Here is a 27,375-nt window from a genome sequence, read left to right on the forward strand (position 1 = left end):
AAACTGTTGTTTTACATGACATTCAGCAGCTTTAGCGCAGATGATCCTCGGATTAATGTCACATCATGAAAGGTTTAACATTACACTAACAGTTTACAGACAGCTGATAGTGGCTGGTCTGTAGGGGGTGCATTGAAAATTACATGCAGAGGAGCCTTTTAACCATACTAATATTAGCCAAAAATGTCTGAAAATCTTCTGTTATTATAACAGAATGCTCTTGCAGTGTCCTGTAGTTTATGTCAACACTTACTCCAGTTGTTTTTAACTGTATTTAATAGTGCTGCAACAACAAATTGATTAAATCCGTCCAAATAGATTCTTAAAAGACTTGGCAACGAATTCGGCAGTCGATTCGTTGGGTCTTGAGCACATTAGTATTGAGGCATGCCCGCACGCTGTGGAGTGAAAACAGAGCAGCATGGCTGAGGCTTCGGGTGTCGGGCAGCCCTGTTTGGACTAAATGTAGTACACCGTTTATATAACAAAACTTGAATATGGAGAAAAAAATGGCCAAAATCCCATGGCGCACTACGTTTGGGGCAAACAGGGCTGCTGTGGCCACTGGGAACATCATGTAAACCTAGCTTAGGATAGCTTACGTGCCATGATTACTTTAGCCCGCTAGCTAGTTATTATTAGACACTATTGTCGTAATTACATTTTCATCTATCTTCGTTTATCAATCCACCAGACTAATGGTACCTATCCTATCATCGACTGGAACTAAATCACACAACATTAATTTGATAGCCTTCAACCTGAGCTGGATGAAGACTACAGCTTGCTAGTCTCTAGCCGTAACAAGTCTAGGTTGCGGGCTAGTGCTCACTAATGCCGCATTTCCACCACGTGGTACTGGCTCAACTCGACTCGGCCTTTTTGTGTTTCCATTACGAAAAAAGACCTGGAATCTGCTACTAGTTTTTGAGTATCACCTCTGCCGAGGTTCCAAGTGATACTAAACCATGATGTATAAACACTGCAGACCACTGATTGGTCAGACAGTTTTCTCTGTGACCCGCCGTTTTAAAAAAAAACAGATGCAGAAGTTTACACTAAATATAGCGGTAGGTTAATCCACTTGATAACAGCCCAAAACTACACCGTGGCCAGTCGAGGGGATTCAGTCTTTGGTGGCTGACGTAAAAATTCAGACGAGACAACACGCAACAAGCGAGTTTATTAGCAACTCTCTGAGCAGACGACACGGAAATAATGCACTGCATCGCTATGACGACCAGGTACTGTAAAGTCTGTAGTATCCTGTAATGGAAACGGTCTCCGGGAATACCGAGTCGAGCCGAGCCGAGTCGAGCTGGTTCCATGTAGTGGAAACACAGCATTACCATACCTGAAGTCTATACTGCTTCGGGTTAAATACCGATGTTTGAGAATTAAGTCTTTTGTGTTTATCTGATGAATCGATTAGTTATTAAAATAATCTATAGATTAATCGGTTCTTAAAATTATTGTTAATTGCAGCCGTAGTATTTAACATGCACAGGGTGCTGCTAAACGACCAGAGATATAAAGATTTCCTGTGGCCAATCTGAAATGTTGTAATTTTTTTGTCATTATATAACTGGATGGTTTTCACTGGGTTTGCAAAGTCGCCTTATCGCCTTAATAAAGGTAAGGTTAACTCACTTTATGGTGCTTTATTGTTTATGTATTATTTTATTGTTTAACAGTGTAGGTACTGATATGAGGATGTACTGCAGTCAAAACATCCTTCCAAGGTCAAGACACAGGACTGGAAGAACTGACACAGAAGTCTGTCCCTTATTTTTCAGACACAAACAGACTTTTAAGGACTCACCACATACAAGCATTTACCCCCCCCCACATCTCCGTCTGCCTCACAACATTCTTCTTCTCTTCCTGTCCCCCTCCCACAACCAAATCCATTGAAAAAATTCCATCACGTGACCACGTACGTGTACTGTGTTTATAATGTCTTATGTCTTATGTATGTGATGTATGTGCTTGCATTATCTTCACTGTAATTCTTTCGAAGAAAAGGGTTCTGTGGTAGCGCACCAGTTAGGAGCAGCGGCCCGATGTCCCAAATCATCAAACTCAATTTCGTTTGATGTACTTTGTACTGTCAAATGACAATAAAGGAAATTCTGATGTATTGGGGAATTTGTGTCAGAAAGCAAACGATGAACAGCTGACCAGAACGACACAGCCATGAAATTAAGTACATCCTAGCACATCAAGAGAACCTGAAATCAGTCATATCTAACCACTGCAAAAGAGATCACACTATGGACTGGAATAACACCAGGGTCATCTGCGCTGAAAGCAACAAGTACCATCACTGGATCAAAGAGGCCATTGAGATACAGAAACATGCACCAAGGACATTGACCAGGGACAACAGTGCATACATCCTGTCAAACACCTGGGATGCAGTCCTGAGAAGAGGTCAGCCAGCAGAGGGCGTAAACCCTCCCTGCTGACTGACCTATGCTCCTGAGCAGCCAATAAGACACGTCACAGCAACATCATGTGACACTTCTGACAAAGGCTACAGGAAGTAGGTGAAACTAGTAAAGCAGGTAAACAAACAACTACCCCTGTCTGAAAAAGGAATTACCTACAATAGATTATTATTGTTTTATTCCTATTGTCTTTCTTTAAGCTAATGCTGTAGTGAGTAGGGGTGTAAGAAAACATCAGCTCTGCAATATATCACGATATTTCATCTCACAATACTGTATCAATATTAAAAAGTACTGTATCGATGTTTTTTTAGGTATTTATTCAAATGCAGATATTGTGGAGGTTCATTTTTGTTTTTTTGTTTTCATTTTTTGTTTATATTTTATTTGTGATCATTTCACACTCTTTTATTAAATAATGTTTGTTCCTTTGTTGGGATTACACAAAAATACTGTTCTGATGTTAGTTCTGAACAAATAGAATCTGAACATTTGAACAGGATCTGAAACTGTAATGTCTGTAAAACAGAATTTCAGTTTGAACACAGGAACAGTTTGTGATATAACATTAGATCCTGTTGGAATCAAATAAAAATGTGTTTAGTATTTGTGCAGATTTATTGTGTAATTCAATTCTTCAAGTAAATAATCATTAAAAAATAAAAGAAACAAACAAAAACAAAAAATTGTCTTTTTAACAGTATCATGATATCTTGTGATATATCGTATCGTGATCCTAGTATTGTGATTTGTATCGTATTGCCACATTCTTGCAAATAAACACCCCTAGTCATGAGGTGAGATTAATTTTATAAGCCCCACGGGGTTTTCTGAGCTCACCTGCACAATTTGTTTCTTTGTTTGTCCTAATGTTTGATTTGATGTTGAGCAAATAAATAAATAGTAAAATAAAAAATAAAAATTAATGCATGCCTGAGCAATTTTAATGTAAATGTAATTCTTATCGTTATTGTAAATTCAACAATGCATTTCTGCCCATTCCTTTCCTGAAATGTTTGGGTAAGTTCAGCTTTCTTTGCACCCTGTAGATAATCTTCTTGTTTGTGTGTTGTATGCATACTTTAATTTGTTCAGTAAAAGACGAGGTAGCAAAGATGCAAACAGATGCACGCGCCGAAACAACCAATCAAATAATTCCCACTCCTGACCGTCTCCATCCTCCTCTGCATTCCTCCATAATAACTGCACACTCCAGCCTCCTCCTACTACACACACATCTAGGCTTAACAACTTAAAAGGCTCATCATAACAGCAAAAAGATCAGTATTTTTTTGCTAAAGGGTCATGAGTACACTGTGATTTATGCTGCTTTTCCTCCAAACTCTTGCCACCACTTCAGTGACCCAGATCAGTCTACAAATAGTCTCTGTGCGAACCTCGGCAGGATAAACAAAGATCATTCTGAAAATCAGACCCTGAAGGGAAACATGCATGAATTAGAACAAAGAATATTTTGCTTTTGGCTTTTAAAGCATGCTTATAAATATGGATGCACTGATACATCTGCCACATATTGACTTATATACAGTGTCATTTCACTAGTGGCTTTTCCATTGGACATCTGTGCAAAACTTTACCCATATTTACTAAATGAGGAAAAAACAGAAGTGTGTTATGTTGGTTTTTCCATTAAATCCCAAATGTGCTGATTTGTTTCTTTATTCTGGTAGATGTCAGCAGAAGTCATTCTATAAACATGAACAGAAATCTGTGTTGTTTTGAATCTAGAATGCTCGTTACCCCTCTATCTCCTACTAAATTCTAAAATGACTGGGTTTCTGGTGTCCACACATACTCACACGTTTGTTTTAAAACTTCTTCTCATCCATCATTTTTTTTTTTTTTTTTATTCACGTGACTAGTTGCGCAAAAAGGTCTTTCCATTGCAGTTTTGTGCGAAATACCAATTTGGCTACGCCCAAAAAACCACCTATTGTAAGCGTAAAAACTTTTCATCAAAAAATCAGATTTTCTATGAGGCAAATTTTTACGCACAAGTTATTATTGCGCAATTTGAGGGTCAATGGAAAAACAATTAGTGATACAGGAACAATGAAAATCAATTTAGCAGCTCTGATTCTTATTTAGCAGCAAAAAGAAGCATCAAGAGTCTCAAAATGTAAAGTGTCATGAGATAACGTTTTGTGTAATTTTGCACTGTACAAGTAAAATTTGATTTTGAATTGTAAAACACTTAAAGTGCAAAGAGGAAAAAAAAAAAAATCACAAAAGAATTCTACTGAAAATATATACTGAAAAGTATTGACAATATGCAAAAAAAACTACAAGAAATACTAAAATGTACATATTGTCGTTTTTCCATTAGGCAAATTTTTATGTGCATGTCAGTAACATCCATCAACATCTGTTTTCCCTTTTGTTCATGTGACTCTAGCTGTGCAAAAAGGTCTTTCCATTGCAGTTTGTGCGATAAACCAATTTCACTACGTCTGAAAAACCACCTCTTGTAAAAGCAAAAAACGTTTCATCGAAAAACGAGTTTTGGCGAAATTGTCATTTTCCCATCGGCCAATTTTTTACGTGCATGTTATATTTACGCAATTTGAGGGTCAATGAAAAAGTGACTAGTGATGACAGTAGCAGGTATTTAGCGTTTGTCCTCTATTAAAGGTCATTTCATAAAACTGTATGAGTGAATTTGTGATTAGGGGCTGAGAGACCTGAAAACAGCTACAAAATGAGGATTTCTTGGTTTTCCAGGAATAAAAGATGGGATAAATAAAAACAAAGCCAACAAACACAGAATGACATTGTTAACTGTATCAGTTACCAGCTGAATTGTCATCTTAAATATTGGCATCAGCCTATAATTTCACAATCAGTGCCTCTGTGCTTAAAACGTCAAGAAGAAAAAGATTGCAGTGGAAGAAGAGTGAAAAGGTAGTCAAGCATATGAAGCAGTAGCTGTGGTTGGGGGGGGTGTTAGCTACATCCATCAACATCTGTTTTTTGTTTTATTTTGTTCACGTGATTGTAGTTGCACAAAAAGGTCTTTCCATTGCAATTTGTGCGATAAACCAATTTCGCTATGTCCAAAAAAAACACCTCTTGTAAAAGCAAAAAGCATTTCATCGAAAAATTAGAGTTTTGGCGAAAATGTCATTTTCCCATTAGCCACATTTTTACTTGCATGTTAAACTGACACAATTTGAGGGTCAATGAAAAAGCGACTAGTGATGATAGTAGCAGGTATTTAGCGTTTGTCCTCTATTAAAGGTCATTTCATAAAACTGTATGAGTGAATTTATGATTAGGGGCTGAAAGATCTGAAAACAGCAACAAAATGAGGACTTCCTGGTTTTCCTGGAATAAAAGGTGGGATAAATAAAAACAAAGCCAACAAACACAGAATGACATCGTTAACTGTATCAGTTACCAGTTGAACTGTCATCTTAAATATTGGCATCAGCCTATAATTTCACAATCAGTGCCTCTGTGCTTAAAACGTCTAGAAGAAACAGATTGCAGTGGAAGAAGAGTGAAAAGGTAGTAAAGCATATGAAGCAGTAGCTGTGGTTGGGGGGGGGGTGTTAGCTACATCAGTTGTCATTACTGGAATGGAGTGCACAGCCCTGTTATTGATGTATTCTATATCTGCTGCCTTAATGGACCTGAACACAGCAGACATCTTCATACATCAAGGCGGATGCAGAAGTGAGAAATACAAGGAGGTAGTAATTTTACTTTATTCCAATAATCTCAGGGCCTGATGGATAGCACGGCTCCCAGCAGGCACCGTATGTGGGGGATGGCGTACGACCTACCCTTGCCCCGGGTCCAGAGCAATGGCCCGTGGATGCTCCATGCCACCGGCGATCAGCGTCGTACGCATATCTCCGTTAAGCTTGGCCACTTCAATCTGGTCCAGGTTACTGTCAATCCAGTAGAGTTTCCCTGTGATCCAGTCCACAGCCAGGCCCTCTGGCGTGGCCAAGCCGTGCTGCACCACCACCTCGATCCCCGTCACCCCTGAAACAGCGACACAGAACGTTAACGTAGGTTCTATACCTGGTGCAAACCTGAGGAGTTTCACATCTTCAGTCATTTTTTAACTCATAAAGACCCAAACATCCATCAACGACCAAAACCATCTACTGATCTAAACTGTTTAATACCTGTTGATCCACTAAAACTATCAATACATGTAAATAACTGGTGTAAACTACAGTTCTTCATCTTTTTATGGTCATCAGATATGACCCATATGGATGTTCAGAGGCTCCGTAGTTACCGTGGAAACACCGTCATCTTCTACAACATTGATTGACCAGTAAAACCCATGGATGGACACACTGGGTTTTTGTTCAGTTATTGATATTTTTCTGAAACGTCACTTTTTACTCAGTTTTCTTTTTCTGATATAATAACCTTCAACTTTAATCCTTTCATGCATGAATTTTGAGAACCTTAATCCAGATTTTTTTCCTGAGTGATTTTATTCCTCTTTAGGCATTAAAAAAACACAATGCGATGGAAATTTTTTTATAGACTTGCAAAAATGTCTACTAAGCAGGAAACCATGCGTTTAATTTTTGAGGCAAAGAAACATGTATTTTTACTAATATACTGGGCAAAAACTATGAAATAAACACTTAATGCTGCTAATCTGATGTTTTCTCAGATTTTTACGTACTCTAATACTACTCATTACTCACTTCATGGCAATAATATGCAAAAAAAAAAAAAAAAATTGTTCTTAATTACAGCCTAATAACAATAACAAGGAATGGATTTACACTCAAACATGTTAGATCAGGTTCATCTAGAACAGCAAAGTTACAGTAATGTTACCACATGCAGTGTATGGGATGATGCATAAGCGTCCAATGTGTTGGCTGATATGGAACTAAAAGAACAAAATCCAAGTATATACAAAGAACAGCTGCAGAATAGCTGTCCACTGTAGTGACCACTATGCATGAAAGGGTTAATCTGAGCTTAAATGAAAATGTGAATGATCTAAACAACCACTAACAATTGGAAATTAACCCTGTAAAGCCTGAACCATTAAATCATTGACGGAAAATTCCAGTTCTATGACACTGGAGCCTTTACTAGTCCTTCTGAACCACCCTTAAAAAAAAAAAAAAAATTCAAATATCAATTTCCATGTATGAGTTTCAATTTTGTATCATATTTGATCCATCAGGTCTCAATGCTCAAATATTTATCATTTTGAACAAACAAAAATATAAGACAAACATGTCTAATAAATTGTTAATTCCTTTTCTAAATGGTCCCAGTTCTTCCTCATTAATGACAGTCTTGTGTCACTAAAACGGCCTCTACTGAATGAACTCCTCCCCCTGGTGGATTATCTGTGTATTGCATGTATCTAATTGTATACAGCAGGTTTTTCAAGAAAAAAAATATCACATTGATCATATAGAGGGCTTCAAAACTCATGGATCAAATATGATATGTTTGGCGTTATAGGGTTAAGAAAAATAAGTTGAATTTTAACAATATTCTGCCTGTTACTAAATGTTTTATGCCTTTGTAGATCCAGTGCGATCTGTTAGTTGTAATGAACACGTATAGATAAGAAGCTGAGGCAGAATATTGCTAAAATTGTACTTTTACTTTTTTTTGCACTAAACCAAAGAGTAAAATTTGGAGCTATTATTTACAGGTAATTTTGTTATTATTTTACTGGTCCGACCCACTTGAGCTCATTTTGGGCTGAACTAAACCTGAACTAAAATGAGTTTGACCCCCCTGCTCTCGATAACAGACATTAAAGTGGATTTCATCATTTTTTTTAATCTCAAGGTTGTTTTGTTTTTACAACTGTTAGCGGTTTAGCATCCACGATTTTAAACAAACTATCCAGATTTTGTGTCCATGTGAGCAACTGATGAATAATGTTTTTACTCTCCTCGGTCACAAGTCACGGTCAGGAAAACATCTCAAAATTCCAATCTCAGTCAAAATTTATCAACCACATATATATTTAATCCAAATGTTTGACCTTGAAAGGTGATGATGAAGGATGATCTAAATATTCTGTACACAGACTTCTTCGACATTTTATCTCCTGACCATAGCCTTGTCCGAAATGCAAACAACAATGAAATCTTGAATGCATTTATATGAGTGTTGTGTTGTGGGGAGCTGAGCTGCTTTGGTGGAGGTCTGTGTTCTCTGAGTGCTCTCTACTTCGATCATAAGATTATAACACACATAGTAAAATGATTCAGTCAGGACCCGGGACCCCAGCCGGCCTGGTCTTGTGGTTTTATAGAGGTTTTATAGTTCCGGGGACTCTCAGTACTCCTAGTAAAAGCAGAAAGCTGCATCATCAAACATGATATTAGAGCAAAACAAACAGGGAAGCAGATAGACGTTGTCAGCTGCTTGGAAGTGTAACGTAACACGACGTTAAACATAGGAAAACAAGAGGGGAAAAAAAAAACAACAACTGTGGATGAAGTCATGGCTGTGAAAACGGAAACTGCATGACTTCAGGGCTGCACAATTAATCGAATCATTATATCAACATGTGCAATTATATCAGCGCTAAAGGCTATGATTTAAAGGTCCAGATTTAAGCGGATTTGGAGTAACAGAATGGTAGAAACGGAAAAAACAAATTAAATACAACCTCTGTTGTCGGGTGATATTTTGGCTTTACTGACACTGAGCAGAGAGCGGTACAGTGGAAAACAAACAAAATGAAAATCACTGTATGTTTGTAGGGTTCTACTTTCCCTTAAATTAGTTTAATGCTGCGTTCCAGGCAGGTTTTTGAGCCCATAAATTGCAACTTCCAACCACGACTCACAACTTCGTAGCGTTCCAGGCAAGTCACACCAAACTACCTGAGCGCAAGGAACTGTGGTAGCTAGATGTAACCAAACCAGGATGGTGGACCATATGTTATGTTCATTTATAGTCATTTCTATCGCCAAAGGTGTTTGTTCTTTGCTTATTTGAGATAAACAGGAGGAAAAACGGTGCATAAGGCAAGAGAAGCCGTTCTACCTTTTATGTGAAGTTATTTGTACATTTGGATACGTATTTGGTATGAGTTTATTCTTGTCCTAACACTAGAGTAGCTGCTCATTATGCAGAGCATTTGCGGATAAATAACATTAGAGCAATACCTTGTTTTAGTAAACAGTTTGCATAAACACCACATCCATGGGGGGGTGCCATTGTTGTTTCATGGGCTACGTGATGTCAGAGCTCGGAACTGGGAGAATATGGATCTAGTACGAGTTCACGGGTGGGAAGTCACAGGTTTGACTGACATTCCAGTGCATTTTCACAAGGTTGAAGGTTGGAAAAACACATGTTAAGGGTGGCCTGGAACGCAGCATAAGTTGTGTTTTTGAGCTCAAAAAAATGCAAATACAGAATGAGTGATATGTGCATTTTCCTCCATAAGACTGGTCTACAAGTAAAATGCTTCCAGAATAAAAGTAGTTAAACTTTACCAAAGCTGAGTCATTAATAAGAACTATTCAGTCCAAAGTGCTGGTTGGTTGCAGTTTCCAAGATACAGTCTTGGGCCAAAATGTGAAATTCTGAGAATTAATGAGAGAATGGGTTTAATTCAAAAGGAATATTAGTCTCAGAGCCACCAGATCAACTTCAAAACACTGTCTGCATATGACAATATATGTACTTTACAGGTTCTGTCAGTGTTATAAATCCACTGTATAAATTTGTAATATGTGTAATAACACACCATCATATATGTTGAAAACATGAGCTAACCAGCACTTGTGTAATTTGTTTTTGGATTCATCTTATCAAAGTGTATATGATTTAGCACATTTAATGTCTGAAGCAAATATTTTCTAAGAAATTGCAGAGAAATGTAACCCAGCAAATCAACTCAACCCAAAATTACAGTTGCAACAGTCTGACAGGAATGAAAAACAGCATTTGCCGCTAGCTAACATTAGCTCTCACTGTCAAATCAGATCTTTATGGACTTCCCTTGGTATAAAATAATTCTTTTATGACCTATTTCATATTTTCACACATTACGTTTGCCAAATCTTAATCCGTCTTGTCCCGTGGTAAATAAAGTCACAAATTATGTCAAATCAGCTGAGTACAAAGTGAATAAATGCACTGCTGTAAATGGAGCAGGAGCTTAAACAGTATTTAAGGCACTTAAATGAGTTAAATAAATGACTTTAACCCCACCTGAACCCTAACTAGTGCCTCATTAAAGAAAGAAGTTCATGCACGTCCGTATACAGGCTCTCCAGTTATTGAGTGTTAGCACGCAGAAGTGAGTTTTATGGCTTTATCTGGTTCTTAAGTTTGAGTTGTAAAAGTAAACTCTGGGTCCAAACAGTCAACAACAGCAGAGCGTTTACACTCTTTTACTACAACGTCCTTCTTTAACGAGGCACCAGTTAATGTTCAAACGGGGTAAACTTCATTTATTTAGCTCAAATACAATGATCAGTTTCCACAGTTAGTGTTTTACCTGCAGTAGACCATGACTTTAAATGTCCTAAATGCTGTTTAAACTCCATTTACAGAAGTGTATCACTTCATTTCATGTTAAGCTATGTGTGCTGACATGAATCATTCCTTTATTGACCTAAACTGAACAGATAAAGGACTATCAACTCATAAATAACTTATTCTATCCCAGAGGAATCTGTAAATATGCAGTTTGATGGATGCAGTGGGAGCTAACGTTAGCTAACTCATATGCTAACGTTAGCTAACTCATATACTAACATTAGCTAGCTCACATGTGAACGTTAGCTAACTCATATACTAATGTTAGCTAATTCATATGCTTACGTTTTCTAGCTCATATGTGAACGTTAGCTAACTCTTATGCAAATGTTAGCTAAATCATATGCTAACATTAGCTAGCTCAACTGCCAACGCTAACTAGCTCATATGCTAATGTTAGCTAGTGCCACCTTTTTTGTTCATTTAAGATTTGTAACTTTCCTTATCAACTTCATCCTCTTCCTCTGCTCTTTATCATCACATGTAAAGCGCTAGAAACATAACTGGACGTGTTTTATGGACTCAAAGTGACAGAACTGCAGAAGATTGAATATAGAGGAATGCAAACAGGAAGTGACGTCACGGTTTAACAACCACATAATTTAATGAGTGTAATAAATAATTTAACACACTTTATAAATCATTAGGCCGTGTTAATAATAAAAAATAAGACATTTCTTGATAGTTATGATAACATATTTAATGTGTCATCTGATATTTTGTGAAATTTTAGATGAGAAATTATGTATCTTTTTTCTATGTATTTTTTGTATATGAATAACTGAACATGTCTTCTGTATATATACTGACTTTAGGATTGTATTCTATTTTTGTATCTGTATTCTCATGTATTTTGTTATATGTTAAATGTTTGACAATGTTTGTAAATTGATACTTAAAGTAAAAAAAAAAAAAATGAGTGTAATAAATGCTAAATGTACAAATAAACATATAAAAAAGCAGGTCCAAAACACCCACAAAATCTCACCTAAATGCAAATCCGTTTGGAATTCAAAGTTTAATCATATAAATCGGCGTCTATCGTGGCTTAATCCCTTTCAATTTTGTATCTCCAATAAAATCAGAGAAATTCATTTTAAAATTTTCCATCACATCTAAGCCTGTAAATCCTTCCTCACAAGATTTGCCGACATTGATACAAACTAATAAAAAAAATGAGAAGCCAGAAACAATTGTGCACTTATTTTACTGTGACTGTGCCTCCTCTAACATGTTTTGGAGGGTAGTGGAGAAAGTTATTCTTAACAAAACCAGAAAACACATCTCAATATCTCCAAGGGGAATGATAACTACGTTTGAATGCTCTGATAAACCTTTAATTGTCTTAATTAATCTAATCATACGGGTGGGCAAATATCATATTCATAAGGCAGAATTCTCCAGATCCCTCCCTAACATCAGCATCTTTGTTAAATAATTAAAAATGTATCAAAAGACATTAGCCTTAGCAAAAAATGTGAACGTACCCTCAAACAGTTTGATCATTTATTTTTTGTTAATACTTCAGTACTTTTTTTGTATTGTTATGCTTACCTGTTTATTGTTTGTATCAATACTTTAATTTATATGTGATGCTTATTTCTTTTTTTTTATTGTGGTCAATTTTTTATTTTCATTTTCATTTAACAAATTAAATCAAACAGCGGTATCTCAGGATATACAATATTACTGGAATGGATTCTCAGAGCAAGAATACCAACAGTGGGCCCAAGACAAAGGAACGTGTCATGTGATACCAAACACAGTGATAGTATAACGGTATAAAGGAAAAGTAAGGTTAATTACACACATAAAAAAATATATACAGGGTGGGGAAGCAAAATGTACAATATTTTGAGGCAGGGATTGAAAGACAGTGTATGACCAATTAGTTTATTGAAAGTCATGAGAATTTATTTGCCACAAGAAAATTGACATAATAGAAAATGTTTTTATTCTATGTGTCCTCCTTCTTTCTCAATAACTGCCTTCACACGCTTCCTGAAACTTGCGCAAGTGTTCCTCAAATATTGGGGTGACAACTTCTCCCATTCTTCTTTAATAGTATCTTCCAGACTTTCTGGTAATAGTTTTGCTCATAGTCATTCTCTTCTTTCCATTCTAAACAGTCTTTATGGACACTCCAACTATTTCTGAAATCTCCTTTGGTGTGACGAGTGCATTCAGCAAATCACACACTCTTTGACGTTTGCTTTCCTGATTACTCATATGGGCAAAAGTTTGTGAAAAGGTATGGATAATAGTGTTAGGTATGATTATGACATCAGTATATGTTTGGGTTCAAAACAACTGACGTAGTGCCTGCTGAGAAAAAACAACTAAATGTTCATTGTAAATTTTGCTTCCCCACCCTGTATATAAAATAAAAATGCATACATAACCTACAAGAATACACACAACATACACTGTAAAAAAAAAACAAAAACAAAAAAAACGGTATTATTCCGGCAGCAGGGGTGCTGAAAAAATACTGTTAAATAACGGAAAATAACTATCTCATAAAAATGCGGTAATTTTCCATAATTAAAATACATTTTTTTGCCCTAACTTTACATGAGATTTTGCATATTTTTTTTTAGACTTTTTAATGTTTAAGAAAGAATATTTACATGTATTAAAACAATCAAGTTCCCTATAAATATATATACAAATAATTTTCAATGAGACTCAGTTGTCCAATCCACTGATAAAAACTGTATTTGGACAGTTTATCAGTGCTTATACATGTTATACATTCACAAAAATACATTTATTCAACATTTTTGTTGTGAAACCTCCTGTAATTACACAAGCTATTTGTCAATTAACAAACAAGTCTGATTAAACTGACAGAACTAATACTTCTGTTACGGTTAATTGTCAGTAATTTTATCTGGTTTTAATATTTTTTTTTACAGCATTAAACTTTAAATTAACAGTTTAATCTCATAAATAGAAAAAAATATTTGTGAAATTAAGATACATTTACAAATGTATTTTAACTGTATTTTTCTGTGAAAAAAGAAAAAAAATTCTTTTAAAAAAATGGAAATTTTATGGTTATTCACAGTTAGTTTTTTCGTGTTATTTTACATTTAACATGTACAATCACAGTCTGTTTTTGTTGTTTCATTGATATTTTCCTGCATCTTAAAAATACAGGAAAAATCTGTAAAATAAACAGTGAAAATTCTGTTAAATTACAGATTTTTTTTTTTTTTACAGTGTAGACAAAACATACAGACACACAAACATATACAGACAAGACAGAAGGGATCTGACATCTAGAGGCACTAAAGTGAGAGAGCCAGTGGCAAAATCGACTTACAGCATGTTTTTCAAAGAGTCGGCAGTGCTACGCCAGATGTTTAAAGAGCTTTCACTAGCACCATCAATTCAAGCCGTTGAAAGCTCCATGTATATGACATCCAAAAAGGACAGAATCCAAGACTGGATAGGATGTGATGCTTATTTCTGTTAAATGTCGCATCTTTCTACTTGTTAATTATCAGTAACGGTTTAATTAAGAAAAAACAATGAGTGTAATTCATTTCACAGTAGGAGAGGGAGGAGAGTTGGATGTAAAGTTTCACTGTCGCAGTGTTTTTCAACCTTGGGGTCGCCTGGATTTCAAATGGGGTTGTCTGAAATTTCTAGTAATTGATAAAAATAAAAACCTGCTAATAAAAAATAAATAAAAGACATGACAAACTGTGAAACTGCAGCACTGTGGTTCTGTTTCTCTGTCAAATGTTCATTGTGGTAAGTTTCAGATGCTGCAGCTCTTTCATAATTCATAGTTTCAGTTCTTGTTTGTTCAGTATTAATTGTCCTCCTTGTAAATCACAGCTGGACTGACTGGACAGATCCTGACCAAGGAAAATCACATTCTCACTCTCACGCCTCCGTCCAAAATAATATACATTATATAGCCTAAATGTCAGCTAAAATTAACATTTATGTGCAACATAGTATAGCAAACTATTACATGATCAAAAACAAATTAATTTTACTAAAAAAAAGTCTCCATTTTTGAATGTCTGGGGTCACTAGAAATTTGTGATGTTAAAATGGGGTCAGGAGACAAAAAGGGTTGGAAACCACTGCACTATCGGTGTCAAACAGGACAAATGCAACCGTCCGCTACCTGCTGAACTTGTGCATACTGCATTTGCTGACGCCTACTGGTCAGTTCATTGGCCACAGCTGGATGACAGTTGTGATTTGTACCGAATCTGCTTCATATTACCCGGTGAACGGTCAGATTATGACTTTAAGGCCGTCTCACTTACAGGGCAGATAATCAGGTCTAACCAGGCTCAAACTGGAAGTAGCAGAGGGTGATTCACACCCAAAATCTATCTAATTATCTCCTAGTGCGAGGCCAGCGCTAGTCAAAGATTCTGGCACCTTATACAGTGTGCAGATGGGCATTTTTAATCCAAATGAAGAAAAAAAAAACAGGAAAGCTATTTCATTTGTGTAAAATAAATACATAAATAAATAAATATACTACTTTCTACTGCACAGGTGTCAAACATGCGGGCCGGGGGCCAAATCCGGCCCGCAAAAGGGTCCAGTCCGGTCCTTTGGATGAATTTGTGAAATGCAAAAATTCTTCTTATTATTATTTTAACCCTTTCATGCATGAATTATGAGAACTTTAATCAAGTTTTTTTTTTTTTTTCTGAATATTTTTATTCCTCTTTTGGCATTAAAAAAAACAATGCAATTAAAAAAAAAAAAAAAATCAGGAACCTGTTTTTCATGGAGTTGCAAAAATATCCACTCAGCTGGACACCATGCGTTTAATTTTTGAAGCAAAGAAACATGTAATTACTGATATACTGTGTGAAAACATTTTTAATGCAGCTAATCGGATGTTTTGTCATATTTTAACATACTTTAATACTAGTTATTACTCACTTTATGGAGATAATATGCAAAAAAACCCAAAAACTTTTTGTTAAAAAAAAAACAAAACAAAACTTTTAATTACAGTCTAATAACAATATCAAGCAATTTTTTACACTTAAACATGTTAGTGCAGTTCAGGTTGATGAAGAACAGCAAATTTACAATTATAGTATGAATGTCTGTGTATGTGATGATACATAAGTGTCCACTGTGTTGGTTGATATATAACTAAAACAACAAAATTAATGAATATACAAAAGAACAGCTGTGGAATAGCTGTCCACTGTAGTGACCACTATGCATGAAAGGGTTAATAATCCTTTTATTTTAAGTTCCACATTCAGACCAATTCAATCTCTAGTGGGCAGGACCAGTCAAATACGATCATAATAACATATAAATAATGACAACTTCAATTGTTTCTCTTTGTAAATCTAAATATTTTTATGTATGTACACGAACACAAAGTATAATTTTGCAAAAAAATGTGAATAACCTGAACAAATATGAACATCCTGAAATGTCTTAAGAGAAGTAAGAGCAATTTTATCAATATTCTGCCTGTTACTAAATGTTTTGTGTGTTTGTAGACCCACTGTGATCTGTAAGTTATAATGTACATGTGGAAATGATAAACTGAGGCAGAATATTGTGAAAATTACACTTATTTTTTCAGTTTGTTCATATTATTCACACTGTTTGAAAGGATAGTTTGTAGATGTAAACCTGTTCATCATGTAAATAAACTTTTTTCGCTCTAAAACAGAGAAAAGTTTGGAGTTGACCTTATTTATATATTATTATGTTATTATTTTACTGGTTCTGCCGATTTCAGATTTAATGTTGCTGAATCTGGTCCCTGAACTAAAGTGAGTTTGACAGCCCTGTTGTACAGTGTGCAGATGGACATTTTTAATCCAAACGAAGAAAAAAAAACAACAGGAAAGCGATTCCATATGTGTAATAAATAAATGAATGAATGAATGAATGAATAAATAAATTAATAAAAACTACTTTCTACTGCACAGGTGTCAAACATGCGTCCCGGGGGCCAAATCCGGCCCACCAAAGGGTCCAGTCCGGCCCCTGGGATGAATTTGTGAAATGCAAAAATTACACTGAAGATATGAACAATCCTTTTAGTTCAGGTTCCACATTCAGAACAATTCAATCTCACATGGGCAGGATTCAGTAAAATACAATCATAATAACATATAAATAATAACAACTTCAAATGTTTCTCTTTGTAAATGTAAATATTTTCATGTATTTACACTAAAATAAAGTATAATTTCACAAAAAAAATGTGAATAACCTGAACAAATATAAACAACCTGAAATGTCTCAAGAGAAGTAAGTACAATTTCTTTTTTTTTTTTTAATTTATTTATTTGTTTATTTATTTATTTAAAAAAGAAAAGTTTGGAGTTGACCTTATTTATACATTATTATTTTACTGGTTCTGCCGATTTCAGATCTAATGTAGCTGAATGTGGCCCCTGAACTAAAATGAGTTTGACAGCCCTGTTGTACAGTGTGCAGATGGACATTTTTAATCCAAAAGAAGAAAAAAAAAAACAGGAAAGCGATTCCATATGTATAAAAAAACAAACAAAAAAATACTACTTTCTGCTGGGATCTATTAAGCGTGGTAAAAAGGGGTTTCCAGATTTATGTTTAATCCAGCTGTTTACAATAATTCTCAGAAGCTGAAGCTTTTATGCGGTGAAATAGGTGCAGCTAAAAAGCCATTCCTACGGCTCCACCGAGCAAAATAAAGCCCAGGGAACCCAATAAATGTTCTGCCACCCACAAAAATACACCGTAGAAGAGGTTTTGATTCTTTTACAGGAGGTGATACTAGACAGTACCGGCTGAAGACTTCTGCTGCTGTAAAGGTAAATACTCGGCTTAACACCAGATACATTTTCAGCCGGAGACAATATCAACTCATTGTATCAGAGCTGGCTTTGTGCACAGACAGTAAGAAGAAAACGCAGCGTTATCACTTCTGCTACCGTCGCACCAATACAGAAGAGCAAGTCATGGCTCTGTGTAGCCGATGCATCACAGCGGTCGTCAGATATGTGGCTAATGTTTGGATGAGCATGTGTGTGTGTGTGTGTGTGTGTGTGCATGTGTGTGTGTGCGAGGCGAGTACATACCGCCGGACTCGGAGAACCTTCCCCTGTAGATCTTATCCTCCACCACATCCGTCCAGTAAAGGAGGCTGCGATTAAAGTGGAAGTCTAATGCGATGGTGTTCCTCAGGCCGGGCACCAACAGGCTGTAGTCCCGCTTGTGAAGGTCTATTCGTCTTATCTCGTGGCGGATAGAGAAAATGATAAAGGCCTCAAAGGGATCTGAGCAAAAACCACAGACAAGAAACAAGCGCCTTATTTTTTCAGTGTCATTCACAGCTGATGGATGTTTGGAGCAAACAGGTTCATAGAATGTGGAGACGGTGAGTTGAACAGCAACGAGCAACGCCGTCAATGACAGGAACGGAGGAATACAAGGAATGGAGGAATACAAGGAACGGAGGAATACAAGGAACGGAGGAATACAAGGAACAGAGGAATACAAGGAATGGAGGAATACAAGTCTAGGATTATTTTACATGTTCACTGGAAACATGGACAAACCAGGGAAAGTCCACAGCAACACTGTGTGTGTGAGAGTACTGCGACTACTACTACTAATACACTACTACTGTTACTGTTACTACGACTACTACTACTATTACTGCTACTACTTCTACTACTATTACTCTTACTACTACTACTACTATTACTGTTACTACTACTACTACTACTACTACTATTACTAATACTATTACTACTACTACTATTATTACTGCTACTACTTCTACTACTACTACTATTGCTACTACTATTACTACTGTTACTACTACTACTGCTATTACTACTACTACTGTTACTACTACTACTGTTACTGTTACTACTACTACTACTACTACTATTACTAATACTACTACTATTATTACTGCCACTACTTCTACTACTATTACTATTACTACTACTACTACTACTACTACGACTATTACTGTTACTACTACTACTACTACTACTATTACTAATACTATTACTACTACTACTACTACTAATACTATCACTACTACTACTACTATTATTACTGCTACTACTTCTACTACTAGTACAGCTATTACTACTGTTACTACTTCTACTACTATAACTACTACTACTATTACTACTACTATCACAACTACTACTACTACTACTACTACTACTACTACTACTACTACTACTACTGTTACTACTTCTACTATTACTACTCCTATTACCACTACTACTACTACTACTACTGCTATTACTACTGTTACTACTTCTACTATTATTACTACTATTACCACTACTACTATTACTATTATTACTGCTACTACTATTACCACCACCACTACTACTACTACTACTACTACTACTACTACTACTACTTCTCCTATTACTGGTAGAATAAACTGGTTCAAACTGGTTCTCTCTCATACACAGACACAGGTCTTCAGTTCTCAGCTGCAGACAGAGGATAGAACACAGAGGATAGAACACAGACAGGATAGAACACAGACAGGATAGAACACAGACAGGATAGAACACAGACAGAGGATAGAACACAGACAGGATAGAACACAGACAGGATAGAACACAGACAGAGGATAGAACACAGACAGGATAGAACACAGAGGATAGAACACAGACAGGATAGAACACAGACAGGATAGAACACAGAGGATAGAACACAGAGGATAGAACACAGACAGAGGATAGAACACAGAGGATAGAACACAGACAGTTGAAGCTCAGGTGTCAGCTGATCAGCATCAGTTACTGGTGACGTCCGTCAGACACCAAACTTTGACACAGATTGTCCATATAAAGTGAATGGCAGTTCAGAACACAGAATTCCCCTCAGACCATGAAGTCTTTGGCAACGTCGAACCGACATGCCCCCCCCCCCCCCCCCCCCCCCCCCAGCCCCTCTCACTTGTGTTCTCTGAACACTTGTATTTAAATTGCGTCATGAGCTGATGGAATATAAAGCCAGAGCTGAATTCTCCTTAGTCCCATTTTTAAAGCGGGGACTACAGCTGTATGTGATGTCATTTTATTCATATAAAGAGTTCAACATTTAAAACAGTATTTCGCTCACATTTTATAGTAATTGAGATTAATGACCTTGCTTTCGCTCAGCGTCTTTCTGGTCCTCATCTTGTTTCCGGTTAATCCTCGGAGTAGAGGACATTCTTTCATAGATCAGACTAGTTTCCACCAGCACAAACACATGCATCAACAGTGACTTGTAATACTTTTTTTTCTGATAAATTGGGACTGTTTGTATTGTCTGTAAAAGTACACAGACTAACTCTGTGAAACACATTTAGCGGCGTCCCTTAGATGTTTGCTCAGTCTGGTGACAGGTCCTAAAGCTGACGACAGTGGCTGCAAACTGAACCGCTGTGACCTCGCCCGCTGAGCTTCAGCTCAATCAGGAAGATTATTTTGTGCCTCCAGAACAGTTTTGCTTCTGTGAAAAATGTTTGTGCAGCTAAAACTTGCTGCATGGATACTTGAACACATTTAAACTAATTCAGCAACATGCAGAATGCATCCTCCTACACATTCTGTCGCCAAATAAAAAGGTGTTTTTGCAGTTCTTCACAGCACTCTGGACTCCATGGTTGTTCAGGGAATGGAAGTTTCTGTCCACAAATGTAATTAAAACAGTGTCCCTGCATCAACACTGTAACGATCTAAATCTTACCAAGTGTATTTTCTCATTTCTAGTCCAAATATCTCATCACACTTAGAATAAGATTTAATCACCTAAAGCGGAACTTTTCAGTGAGATATGAAAACTGATTTATAGACAGTAGATCTGGAAAATCTGATTTACACTAATCTGACCAAGATCATTTTCACTTGTTTCATTGGCAGATTTTGTTGTTGTTGTTGTGCTTAATTCAAGATTTTTTTTTCTTTTTTTTTGCTCAATTTAAGAATTTTTTTGCTTAATTCAAGCAAAAAAATAAAAAAAATAGAAAAAAATAACTGCCAATGGAACAAGGGAAAATTATCTTGGTAAGATTTCTTGACATAAAATTTTCCAGAATCAGTTCTTATATCCTTGCATCAACACTGTAAAAATCGAAATCTTACCAATTGTATTTTTCTCATTTCTAGTCAAAATATCTCATCACATAATCACCTAAAGAGTAACTTTTTCGCTTAATTCAAGATTTTTTTTTTTACTTAATTCAAGCCAAACATCTTGAATTAAGCAAAAAATAATTTTCACTTGTTCCATTGGCAGACTTTTTTGCTTAATGTAAGATTTTGTTTTGCTCAATTTAAGAATTTTTTTTGCTTAATTCAAGAATTTTTTTTAAATTTTTTTTGCTTAATTCAAGATTGATTGATTGATTGATTGATTGATTTTTTTGCTTAATTCAAGCAAAAAAAATCTGTCAATTTTGTTTGTTTTAGTTTTGTGGCGTCTTATATCTCTGCTATATTGCTATATGTCTCTGTCAAGACTTAAAAAAAAATCCATTGATCAGGTTCAAAAAAATGTTTGTGCAGCTAAAACTTGCCGCATGGATACTTGAACACATTTAAACTAATTCAGCAACGTGCAGAACGCACCCTCCTACACATTCCGTCGACCAAAAAAAGGTGTTTTTGCAGTTCTTCACAGCACTCTGGACTCCATGGTTGTTCAGGGAATGGAAGTGTCTGTCCACAAATGTAATTAAAACAGTGTCCTTGCATCAATGACTTGTTGTCATTGTAGCCACAGAGCTACACATGAAGGTTTGCGCTGAAAGTTTTTTTTTTCTTCTCAAACAAATCTTTTATTACCGAGATGTAAATGGAAAAGGAAGCGCGACTGTGTGCTTGGGACTTCCAGAATCTAATAGCACCTCTCAAAATTCAATTGGAATGTTTGTGTGCCAAATTTGATTTATGAAGAAGCTGCTGAATTCTGATCTGGTTTCAAAAGAAAACTGTGTATTCTTTCCCCGCATTAATGTAAGATTAGAGCCGCAACTGCTATCAATCTCAGAGGGAAATAGAGACGGCGAGTAATCAAAACGAGGTCCATAAATCTGAATGTGCCAACGGTGTGTGCGGATAAGTACAGTTACAGAGCGGCATCATCATGTTATTCAATAACAACAATCAGAGCGGTGGAAAGCTTGAATTTAGGAAAGAACAACAGCGGCAGAACATTTGTGTGAGAGTGGGACGAGGCCTGAGGCGAACGTCTACGCGGTCCGATGAAATAATCAAGCTGTGGTGAGTGGCGGATCGGAGAACGGGCTTCCTTCACTCAGCGTCAGCGCAGATCGAAGCAGACAGGACTCATCGCCCAGATGCCTCTTCTGATTTGAACATGATTGAATTTGACCTGGCTCTACTCGAAATCACCATTTATTACTATTCTTCAGACCATCTCTTCACTTTCCCTGCACCCGGAGACCCTAACACAATTCTGCTGCTGGACTTTAATTGTTTTCCAGTGTAAATATTCTATGGATCCCTTCACTGTTTACATTTATTTACAATTATAGACAAAAAAATTAGGGCTGGGCAAGTTAACGTGTTATTACCGCCTTAACTTGCCCAGCCCAGCATTAGGTGAAACTGTCAGAATAGTAATTAAACAGTCTCAGGTGGGTAGATTATTTTATTGACGCTACTATTGATCGGTTCCTCCAGTCAGTCCAAACAAAACAAAAATGATCCAAAAATCAGTCGGATGTCACGGAAGTTACCGAAACTGAGCTAATTTCTTCGAGCACTTTTAAATCCTGTGATCTTTAGACCGTCTCCACAACTTGCATTATTTTGTGTTTCTTAACCCATAAAAACCCAAACAACTACTGACAACCAAACCATCTACTGATCTAAACTGTTCAACATCTGTTGATCCACTAATCCTATCAATCCATGTCAATAATTGGTGTAAAATACAATTCTTTGTCTTTTCATGGTCATCAGATATGACCCATTTGGACGTTAAGAGGCTCTGTAGTTACCGTGGAAACACAGTCATCTTCTCCAACATTGATTCACCAGTAGAACCCATGGAGTTGGATCAGTGACAGTGGATGGACACACTGGGTTTATGTTCAATTAATGAGAGATTTTACTTCAAAAGTCACTTTCTGCATTTTTCTCTGTTTCTAATACAATAACCCTCGACTTCAGTCTGAGCTTTTATGAACATCTACATGATCAATGAATGAAATATAGGAAAATACAAGATTTATACTGATAAAATAGAAAATACGGTGGATGACGTTATAAATAAATGGCGATAAATCACTTAAGAAAGGTTAAATATGGAGAAAATTTTAATTCAGGAACTGACAAAATTATTTGTTTCTTACCAACATTTTCAAAAAATAAGTGTTAGTTCATTTCTTATTTGAAGTGTTCATACTTCTACAGACATGCTTATTTCTAGATTCAACAATATGACTTCAAGAAATTTTGTCAAGTTTCTTCAATTTTCTTGCTGCACAGACAGATACAGTCACAGAGAAAATTCTTAGACCACTCCTTGTTTTCTTCAGTTTCTTGTTCATTTTAATGCCTGGTCCAACTAAAGGTTCATTTGTTTGGATAAATATAATGATACCAACAAAAACAGCTCATAATAGTTGAATTTCAGAGCTGATATCTATCCATTTAACCTGGTTTTTTGATAATAACCAAAATCACTTCAGTTCTTCCATCAGTATCTGTCACTGTACTGACAAAAACAGAGCTTTTATTCATTCCATGTTTTCTTTTCTGTCTGTTTTAGTCACATGACACACACAGGAGTTAGGACTGGATTGCTTCACCATTGTTTTTCATGACTTTTGGTGGTCTAATGTTTTCTGCGACTGTATTTCACTTGTTTTGAGGATCTTTTTCCTCAGATTTAGTGTTTTTATCTTGTTTTTAGACACCCCTTTTTGCAGTGTGGGTCTTTATAGGTTAATGGCCAGATACTGAAAGTTAAGTTCCTTCTGAAAAAAGGTGCAAAAGAATTTGCAAAAAAGTCATTTTTGTGACAATACCCATAAAAATAACCATTGACAAATCTAGGTGGTGTTATAATGGTCAGTGCAAAAAGATTCAATTTAAAAAAGACACTTGGACAGTGGTCTGCAAGGGGTTGAAGCGACACTTGAGGCTCATGATTCTTCATGAGGCAGGAATACAGAAATGATCACAATTCACCAAATAAAGGTAGAGGAGGTGGTGTTAGAGCCCAGTGTAGAATTTAACATTCTGGAGACTCAGGCTGTCAGGAAAAGTATGTATATTTTTTATGCTTGAATTAAGCAAAAAAAAATCTTGAACTGAGCAAAAAAAAATCTGCCAGTGGAACAAGTGAAAATTATCTTGTTCAGATTTGTTGAAATCAGATTTTCTAGATCTATTGTCTATAAATCAGTTCTTATATCTCACTGAAAAGTTCCTCTTTAGATGATTCTGTCTGATTTTAAGTGTGATGAGATATTTGGACTAGAAATGAGAAAAATACACTTGGTCAGATTAAGATTTTTGCAGTGTATTAATAAATGAAATATAGGAAAATACATGATTTATATACTAATAAAATACAGATAAATACAGAAATGATCACAATTCACCAAAAAAGGTTGAGGAGGTGGTGTTAGACCCCAGTATAGAATCTGACATTCTGTAGACTCGGGCTGTCAGGAAAATTATATATATATATATATATATATATATATATATATATATCTAAACAGTGAACCCTTAAAAAGGTAGTGTGTGTTACCTGTGCTGTGACAGCTGTCTCCATCTGGGTCAAGCGTCCATCCTGGATAACAAGAACACTTGACTGTGGTCTTGTACTGCTGACACACCTGACTGCACTTGAGGTGGCGGCTGCAGTAGTCCACCACTTCGCAGGTCTTGTTGCTGGAGTCCAGGTGGAGCCCGGGGGGGCACGAACACACCACCCCCTTCCCTGGCGCTACGGTACACTGGTGGCTGCACCCCCCTCTGGCTACCAGGCACAAATCTGGGGTGAAGAAAAGGCCAAAGATTTCTGGGTTTAGACACTGGCAGAAAAAAAATAAGAGGTTTAAAAGAAAGTCCTGACTCTGGAAGGAAATCTGGCTCCAATATTCTGCTAAAAAAGAAGTTTATTTTAGTGTGTTTTAACACATACAGACCCACACGTCCACCTGAAACCAAAACCATCGACTGATTTACTACTACTGACCTATGCATGTATATGTAATTGTGTGTGTGTGTATATTTTATATATATTTAGCTGGTTTAGACAGAGTGGTGAGAGCTAATAAGCTCTGCTTCTTCTCACTCCTTTTTGAATATGACTCTCTTTTTCTTTTTTGTGTATATTATTATTTTTTGCTTCCTTGAATTGTTATCTCTCCGCTATGTTGTGCAAAGAAGTCAATTAGTAGCAATCAGGAAGCTTGTACCATTTCTATATTCCAAACAAATCAATAAAAAATGAATAAAAATAAAAAATAAACCCTTTAATACCTGTTGATCCACTAATACAGTCGTTGTCAAACTTTTTTTTGATCCAAGTACCCCCAGGTGTCACAGCATTTTTAATTGAAAAAAATTTAGCAAAATTTGTTCCTGTGCCGTAAGAAAACAAACAATATATATTTAACTGTAATAAATATAAAAAACAACACAATTTTTAAAGTAAATTTTGTGCAAAACATAAACTGAAAAGTGTCCTCTGTCATTGATAAGAAAAATAAATAAACTGGTCATTAACTAAAAAATGAACCTTAAATCATCAAAAAATAATTACTGAGTCACTGAAATAACTCGACTGTTGCCCCCGTGACCCGGCCCCGGATCAGCAGAAGACAACGGATGAATGGAATAAACTCATTTTGTTGATTTTTAATTCATTTTATTCTTTATTCGGTTCATCTGTGTTCATTTTATTCATTCTTTTGTCCATTATATTGACTATTATGTTTATGGTAGTGATTACTTTTAAAAATTGTTTTGTTGATTTCATTAATTAAGTAATTCAGATTAATTCATTAATCTGCTGCACCTCAGCTTTGGAACAGCCTCCTGGTGGAGCTGAGAAAAATGTTGAGCCTGGAAAACGTATCTATTTAAAAAGGTTTAGAATTGTTGATGTTTATGAGGTTTCGTTTCATCATCTCCATAACAGGAGTTAAATCTCAGGTACGCAGATCAGTTCCTCCAGTCCAAACCAAACAAAAATAATCCAAAAATCTGTGGAATGTCAGGAAATTAATATCAGCGTTACTGAAACACGTCTTTGAAATTGATCCATGAACGTCAATAATAATCTACAAAGGGTTAATGTTGATTTTTAGGTGTTTTTATTATTATTTTTTTTTAACTTCCTATACACCTGGTTCTTGTTAGAAACCACGGGGTCAAAGACTGAAGTATTCCAGTGGAAATAAAGCTGGTGTGGTTTCTCTTCTATCACATGGATCCAGGCTGTGTTTTGGAGGTGGGCAGTGCGGTCCCTCGGCGGGGGGGGCAGGGGGCGGGGGGTGGTGGAGTGTGTGGTCACAGTTGTTAATAGCGGGTGTGAGTCCTGCTGAGCTGGGCAAATCAATCACACACTCAAGCTCCTTGTGAGTGGGGGATAATTGTCTGTGAGCAGCCAAGAAGCCCACTTTTAGACCACGGTAACGCAGGGACTCCAGGGTCCTATAGAGCCCCCACACCCCCCCCTCCTCCCCCCGAAGCTCCGTTAGTGGCGCTGGAGAAAATGAACCTGGATGTTTACACTGCTCACTTTAGGAGATTAGATGGAGTCACATGAGATGCTTTGGTTTCCTCTGAAGGCTGCTGGACAAACACTATTTCTTTATGTTCCGTCCCTTCGGCCTCTGTGACAACACGTCCCTGTTCCTCATCAGCCTCCACACCGCTGAGAGGGAAGAATGCTGCCTTCACCTGCTATGGGAATTATGGGAAATACACTGTAAGCTCGGATGAATTGATTTTTTTTTTTTTCCAACCTTTGTTTTTTTGGAGTTTTGTAGAAATTGGGCAATACAAACTATGTATCATATGTGACATTAGTTGAAAATAAATTGTTGCACAATTTCCTTTTTTTTTTTTTTTTTTTTACATGCAAACAAACCCAAGAACAAGAACAAGTAAACCGACCTTCTCCATTAACAAAAATAGGACCAAAGGTCCTGTATCTTAGCGGCCAAATTCAAAGCTTTGGGAAATGTATCCAGATCCACTTATTCTCCCCCAGTTCTATGTATTTATTCTATTACAGAAATAGTCCGTGTTTTGCTCATATTCCAATCAGATCTGTACAAAATTCAAATTCACACTTGATATCATTGATACTGATTTATTGGATCAATCCACTTCCTATCTGTTCTAATGGGAACGTTTTTCAAAGTGGCACC

General features: G+C 36.4%; 1 protein-coding gene across 1 annotated transcript in view; it reads right to left on the bottom strand.

Annotated features, from left to right (window-relative positions):
- Window positions 1-27,375, bottom strand: part of lrp1bb (low density lipoprotein receptor-related protein 1Bb) — a 930,516-nt gene that overhangs the window by 363,009 nt on the left and 540,132 nt on the right. The window contains exons 23-25 of the mRNA XM_030124596.1: window positions 24,741-24,986; window positions 18,065-18,262; window positions 6,257-6,461 (exon numbers count right to left, since the gene is read on the bottom strand). Coding sequence (XP_029980456.1) covers window positions 6,257-6,461; window positions 18,065-18,262; window positions 24,741-24,986 — 649 coding nt within the window. The remainder of the gene's footprint in view (window positions 1-6,256; window positions 6,462-18,064; window positions 18,263-24,740; window positions 24,987-27,375) is intronic.

The sequence above is a fragment of the Sphaeramia orbicularis genome, chromosome 21, assembly GCF_902148855.1.
Source record: "Sphaeramia orbicularis chromosome 21, fSphaOr1.1, whole genome shotgun sequence".
NCBI lineage: Eukaryota > Metazoa > Chordata > Actinopteri > Kurtiformes > Apogonidae > Sphaeramia > Sphaeramia orbicularis.